General features: G+C 40.4%; 1 protein-coding gene across 1 annotated transcript; it reads left to right on the top strand.

The window, feature by feature from the left end:
* Positions 1-408: 408 nt before the first annotated feature.
* Positions 409-6,149, top strand: LOC125307315. The gene is made up of 13 exons (XM_048263229.1): positions 409-540; positions 1,700-1,908; positions 2,250-2,387; positions 2,649-2,760; positions 2,989-3,541; positions 3,634-3,775; positions 3,895-4,038; positions 4,344-4,405; positions 4,501-4,685; positions 4,773-5,173; positions 5,274-5,370; positions 5,453-5,657; positions 5,822-6,149. Exons 1-13 carry the CDS (start codon positions 418-420, stop codon positions 5,959-5,961), a joined length of 2,511 nt encoding a protein of 836 aa, XP_048119186.1. The 5' UTR covers positions 409-417; the 3' UTR covers positions 5,962-6,149.
* Positions 6,150-7,507: the final 1,358 nt, after the last annotated feature.

The raw sequence follows: 7,507 nt of genomic DNA on the forward strand, positions 1-7,507 counted from the left end.
TGCCAGCCACTGATTATTTTACACATTTTATTGGATGACTGGCCTGTACACTGAGAACCCTCAGTCTTGGTAGTCAAGACTACATCATTAAGCAACCATTGTGGTTTGGAGAATATTAAACCAACATTCGTTCAACAACAACTATCGGGAAATGCACCCCTGTAGTGTGATTTCCTTAACCTGACTCGAAATTCATCTGGCGAGAGTCAGGATATGATTTCCTTTGTTCTGCTGAAAACAAGTTCATCAGGTCTCAGACTTAAAGAATGCTTTTGCACCTATCTGAAGTCTACCTTTTGATGCAGCTAATCTTGTCTTTATATGGTTGGCCGGAAAATAGTTCCTCTCCTCCTGTTGGTATAAAAGGGGAGGTTTCAGATAAAGCAGTCCAGCTCAACCTCTGAGACATCAGACATCATGTCTCTCTACACACTGGTACTGCCACTGCTGCTCTTGGTCTCCATCACCTCAGCAAGCCACTTCTGGGGAGGCACGATCTCCTTCACCCCTAAAGGAAGGAACCCAGATGGATCATACAGGGTAGGGCTCTTGTTTAAGATAACATTGTTTCATATTGCTTTCAGGATTAGTGAGTAGAAACATTACAGGGTTTTTTTCCAGCAATTGAACATGAAATCAATTTACAAATACTTGTAATATGATTCAGAATCAAATGCTAATCACTCACATCATTGCATTTTTTCTCTTAAAAAAGGAACAGAAAATAGAGTTCGTAGACTTTGTTAGACTTCAATTTCTATCACTATATCGCTTTGAACTGTGCATACACAAATGTGAAGTGTTCCTGGTCCCTCCCTTCCTTAACGGTACCTGTGTGACAAAGAAACTGATTATTCACAGCACCGTAATTCCTGACCCTTTCGTACAGACACTCTGGTTTCACTGCACACTGGCAAGATGAACAATAACAAATTAGCACTACTGACCAAAGTGACTTACATATCTCAGCTATATTACAAGGGATCACATTGTCCCCAGAGCAACTTGGGGTTAAGTGCCTTGCTCAAGGGTACAATGGCAGAAGCCGGGAACTGAACCGACAACTTTCAGGCTACTGCACGCTAGCCCAGCTCCTTAACCACTACACTACCACCACCCATAATTAAGGGATTTCTTGGGCAATTTGTGCATGTCTCACTGAGCATGTTTTCTTATTGAACTAGTCCTGTTAAGTACAGAGCCCAGGAGGTGTAATCGCAAGACTTTTTTGCATATCAAGAGAATGTGCGCTCATTTTACTAAATTACTTGTGGTCTTATCTTACTAGCACATTTATATTGTATACTCTTGCTCTTGTTTTACAACATAATGCAGTCGTTTAACTAAGTTGTGGTCTCATTTTGCTAGACTGTGCGCTCAATTTAGTAAATTGTGTGTGTGTTTTACTAAATCGTGTACTTATTTAGTACAATTACAATTTAGTGAAATGAGCACACTATTTAGTAAAATGCATAGAATTTATTAAAATGTCCACACAATTTACTAAATTGAGAGCATAATCTAGTAAAATGAGCACACAATTTTGTAAGATGAGAGCATTTTTTCTGGATATACTCAAAAAAAATATCTTGCAATGACACCTCTGGGGTTCCGTATAAAAGATGTGTGTTTGAAAATGTTTCTATAAAAATGAATGTATGTCCCTCACTGACAAAGATGATATCACATTTTACTCAAGGTGGATTTCCGCTACAAGCACACTTTTGATAGTTGCTCTCAATCTTTGTACTGGGGAACTTGTAGAAGTGGACAGTGTGGAAGTCAGACAAATCTGGAACTAGGAATAATAGATGACAGTAATGGAAGGTATTCATACCAAGACAATTGGTGTCAAAAGGAAGGAGTTATGACAAGAAGCCTTAGGAGTGATACGCCTTTTCAGCTGACGTAAGTTCATCTATTTTGGCTAATATTTTCAAGAGAAAGAACGAGAATTAGAATTAGAATTTTCTTCACCCAATTCTATTGTAATTGTTCAGACAAAACTTAATGATCAAAATTATGATCAGAATTATCATGTTATTAGAATGCAAGCAGGGGGCCATCCATAGGTTTGACTTTACAGAAAGCCCTTATGTTGAACCCATGAACAGTATTTTAAATGAAGAAGATAGAGGAATGTAGTTTGAAATGGAAGATTGCAGAAAGTGTTTGGTCATTTTGATTTTATGGTGAAATTACGATCATGTATCTCATGTGACATCATCTTCATTCTATCCCTTTTTTAGTGCAAATAGTTGCTGTTGGGTGTCCCTGAGAAACTCTATTGTGTATTGGGACCTTCCAATCTTGGTAGATCTTGGAGTTAGATCCGACACGAATGAACCGAACAGTTCTCCACATGCAACCATGATATCATTTGTCCGGTAAAATCTTGTCTTTATATTCAGTGTCTTTCAAACTGTATATCCCATTACTGTATATCTCATCATATTATGATTAAATTGATATCACATGGGTAGTGATTATTTGATATTAAATCACAAAAGTTAAATCGTAAAAAGATAAAGGTATTGACAAAGTTATTGTTAAAGTGTTGATGTTCAAGTGAATGTTAAAACGTTAAATGTTGTTGTTTGAAAAAACAAATGTTGTTTTACTAACACAAGGTTCCAAATCTTCTACAGTGTGCCCCAGAACTGTCCACTGGCATATAACTTCATAGGTTGTGATCCAGATGGTGATAAGTTTAGATGTGGAACCAGCAGGAGTCTACCCTCAGGCTTTCACCTTGATCAGGTAAGAGATTCCCAGAAATAGCACACACACGTGCACATGTGCCCTCTCTGTCTGTCTGTCCCTTTCTCATTTTCTCTCTCTCTCTCTCTCTCTCTCTCTCTCTCTCTCTCTCTCTCACACACACACACACACACACACACACACACACACACACACACACACACATACACACACACATTAAGCACTCTTGGGACAACATGCAACATATATTTTGATCTTTTTTCTCAGAATACTTGCAATCTACAATACACTGGCTGGGGCAGCACTGGCTACTATGGGTTTGAGCTTTATGTTGAGGACTTCCCAAATCAGCACATCAGTCTCACCTACAGTGACGGGACACAATCCATTAGGGCTCCACTGCATGCAGGACGCAGACGGCGGGCCCCGTGGTGGGGTTGGTATAACCAAACATCAACTCCACCCATTAGCACACCCCTCACAACCAACCACTACACTCCCATTAGCACACCCCTCACAACCAACCACTACACTCCTTGGCTGAGTTCAACCACCAGTACACCCTCTACTACTACAACTATGACTAACCCCACAACTCCATGGTTGGGGGTATGGTTCCAAACCACAATTGCTCCAACTACTACAGCCAGCCCAACAACTCCATGGGGGGGATGGTACCAAACTCAAAGAATCACAAGTGCTCCAACTCCAAGAACTACGACTACGACTACGACAACAACTAGCACCCCAGCGACCTCTAACCCTTGGTCACATTACGGCACTCCATTGAGTCGACTTCCACTGCAATTTGTTGTTTTGGGTGAGACTTGATGAAAATGTAAATCTTCTTGTCTTGTCCTCTGTCAAAGAATCCCGAATGCACTAGTTATTAATGATTTGTTGCTATCACAGTTGATGTTCCAGCTCCATCCTGCAGTGAGGGAGTATACTTGCCCAAGTTCCTGCATCCCACTCCAAACAACAGAGAGCGACTTCATGCAGCCATCAACCAGGAGCTAGAAATCAGAATAAATGCGACAGCTTCTGTCTCAGTGTAAGAAGACCTCCAAATAATTTGTGCATGTGTATTTCTGTGTGTTGATATTAGGCAGCCGTGTCAATAAACTATTACCCTATCTTCAATAATGACATAATGTTTGTCCTCTCTTGAAGGGTTCGTGATCTCATTATAAGTGGGCCTCTAAACATCACAAAGGATAGAACCACCTCTGGGGAATTTGTCCTGAGATGGACACCCAGGACTGATGACCTTGGCCAGCATTTCCCCATCTGTTTTATTGCTGAGAGCAAACTGGGGTAAGATGAGAAACTTTTCTAATGTTTGGTTGCAATATTATGTGTAGGACTGATATATATTGTTTCTCTGAGTTGCATGTAACAAATATGAAGAAAAAATATGAGTTTATATCTATTTGAACAATATAACCCTATTCACACTCATTTCTTTGCTGTTTAACAACAAGTAACCTGTTCTCTCAGGATTGAGCTTTCAAATTAGACAGCACTCTATTCCTTGCATATTTTTATCATTGTTGGAGATACCAGTCCAAATTAAAATGTGCCCTGTGTCAGTGTTAACCAGTCAGTGTATCTCATTTCAGTGCCAACTTCTACCAGTCTGAGATGAGATGTGTCGTTGTTGAGGTTGAACTTCATCAAATTGGTTTGTATTTTTCATTATTCCAAGAAACTAGTAAATACTAAGGGATACATGTTTGCTTGACTATAATGTAATGCACCATTATCTGATACCCACAGCTCCTGAAGCCAATGTGATTTGTTCTGAGAATTTCATGGCCATTGAGCTGGAAACATCAATATCAGAGAGTATCAAGCTACATGTGGATCACCTGCGCCTCAATGACCCATCTTGCACACTCTACTCCAATGGCACCCATGTCTTTGCTAACATGTCCCTTAACACGTGTGGTACTACGATAGAGGTGAGTGAACTTTCTTTAGCCCAACCAAATTTCTGTACAAAGTGTCTTTCGAAAATTAACATGCTCTCCCTTATTTCTTTTTTAAAGGAAGATGACAACAGTCTCTTTTTCAAGAATGAAATTGTGTCATTTGATAACCAAAACGACGTCATAACCAGAATCAACCAGGTGGAGTTTCAGTTCTTCTGCAAGTACCCTAAGAAAAGCAGTGTGACCCTAGAGTTTGACACTCACAGAGGCCCTTACGTATTCATACAAAAAGGATTTGGAACTTTCAGTTATCAATTTGAGTTCTTCCGGTCAAGTCAATTCCAATATCGGAGGGACCCCAAGTCTTATCCCCTGGAATACGGCCTTGGTGAGAGGATGTACATGCAGATTGAAGGCATATCTTCAGTCAACAACACTGAGCTCTTTGTGGAGTCTTGCAAGGCCAGTCCCAGCGATGACCCTCAAGCCCAAACATCCTATTCCATCATTGAAAATGGGTACGTTTGACAAGAGCTGCTGTGGATACTGGGGAGGTCTCTGTCATGTTTTGTTGCTACTTCTCCCATCACAGTAAACATTTCTCATCTCTTCACACAGATGCAAGAAAGACGAAACTGTGCAGTTCTACTCAAACCATGACAATAAAGTCCAGTTTGGAATGAAGGCATTTAAATTCATCGGATGGCATGACCAGGTAACAGATCCCAAAATGAACACACCTCATTTAATGCATGTTCATTTGTAATCAGTGCTAGAAATGGTTTGTCTGTCCATAGGTTTTCATCACCTGTTCAGTGATACTGTGTGAGGCTGGAAACCCCAACACTAGGTGTTCTCAGGGCTGCACCAATGCCACTGCCTCACCTGCAGTGCATCACCATCACAGGAGAGAGGCTCCCATTCAGACCACCAGTCACTACGTTTCCCAGGGTCCTGTGCGGCTCAGCAGGAGCGCAGACATCAGGGATGCTCCAAGCACAGGTGACTGTCCTCTTGTGTATCTCTCTGTGTCTCCAGGGTCATCACAAAATGCACTATACGTCACAGTTCAATGTCATAAGATGTCCTTATGTTTCAGTTTCTTAAGACAAACAGACCATACATGACATGCAGTTTGTAACTGTTGCTTAACTGTTTTCTTACAGTGATAAATAATGGTTTGAACATGAATCTTGTTGTCATCGCTGGATGCCTGCTGATAGTTTCTGCCATGGTGTGTGGTGCAGTGATCTACACAAAGCGACCTAAGATTGCGTATCAGCCACTGCCAACTTCTGACTCTTAAGGCATATGTCCTACATGCTGTACACAGGATGTTGCTATAGAATAGAGTTGTGTTCAAGCTAAATACTTTGTTTCTAGCCAAGGTTGGGTTTACAACATACCCGTCAACACTCCCGTTTTTCCCGGGTTTCTCCCGTATTTCAAGGTCATCTCCCAGCACCCTCCCATTTTGTTATTTCTCCCGGAAAACTCCCGTAATTTGCATGGCCATCAAACTTCATTTTAAAATCATTGATCCATTCAGGTTGCCAGATTGTGTATGAAATACACCCTACACATACACAATCACTTAGTTTAAATTTCAACCGTTTTGTTTGGAGTTTTGGAAGTAGGCTGCAGGCAGGCAGCTGGTGGATACATAACTGGCATGCGTAAGGTAATGGTAAGGTAAAAGCAACGACCGAAATGCAGTGTTGAAACATGTGTATGAAACGTATTAAATATGCCCCCTCCCCCCCCCGAAAAAAAATCTCCCGTTTTTGGAAAGCTAAATGTTGACAGGTATGGTTTACAAACTACTTTATCACTAATAAAACAGATGGGGTACATAGACACACTAGTGTCAAGTTCAATTATGCACATATATCATGTAATGATTATTTCATTTTAGGTGTTCAGTAAAATGTATGTTCATTACAATTTTGGGGGTGTCCTCTTGGTTTCTGGTTGTCTACATTAAAATAAAGATTTCTTCCTCATGAATTATATGTGGCAGAAGGGGATAAGGGAGTAATTCGGCAACCAAAGGGTTGCAGGTTTGAGCCTGATTCCTCCTGTCCCTATCAAAGTGTCCTTGAGCAAGACACTGAACCCCACTGAAAACTTCTGGTCTGTAGGTTGGCACCTTGCATGGCAGCCTCTGTCATATGTTTGTATGAATGGATGAATGAGGCAGAAACTTGTAAAACACTTTGATACTCTGACGAGTAAAAAACCCTACACAAATGCAGTCAGTGTACCATCAGTGTACCAACAAAAACACATATGCATACATTTTTTTCCATGTTTTTTGGAATTTGTACATTTGTATTTGTATATGCAATAAAACAAATAGACCCAAATATACTTTGTGAAACCTTCCTCTTTGAAGTGCATGTTTATAGATGTCAAGAGTAATATTGCATTCTTACTTTCTCCATTCCTATGCTATACCTTAAACCCATTCCTATGCTATACCTTAAACCCATTCCTATGCTATACCTTAAATCCCATTCCTATGCTTTACCTTAAACCCATTCCTATGCTATACCTTAAATCCCATTCCTATGCTTTACCTTAAACCCATTCCTATGCTATACCTTCTTTCTCAGTAAGCTTTGCGAAGTCTTGGAGGCCGTCCCTGCCATAGGAACTCTGATATCAAACTATCTTGTTTACGGAAGAATGCTTTTGCTAAGTAGACTGGTAGACATTGAGAGGTAAGAACATTTTGGTAAAATATTCATTTCAATAGAGTTAACACGTCCAGCTACAGATAGGGGAGGTAGGGACCAGCGCTTTAGATCTCGTTTGGTTCTAGTAAGCAAAGGTTCAAAGTTTGCTCTAAA

This window comes from Alosa alosa, chromosome 14 (assembly GCF_017589495.1).
Source record: "Alosa alosa isolate M-15738 ecotype Scorff River chromosome 14, AALO_Geno_1.1, whole genome shotgun sequence".
Classification (NCBI taxonomy): domain Eukaryota; kingdom Metazoa; phylum Chordata; class Actinopteri; order Clupeiformes; family Clupeidae; genus Alosa; species Alosa alosa.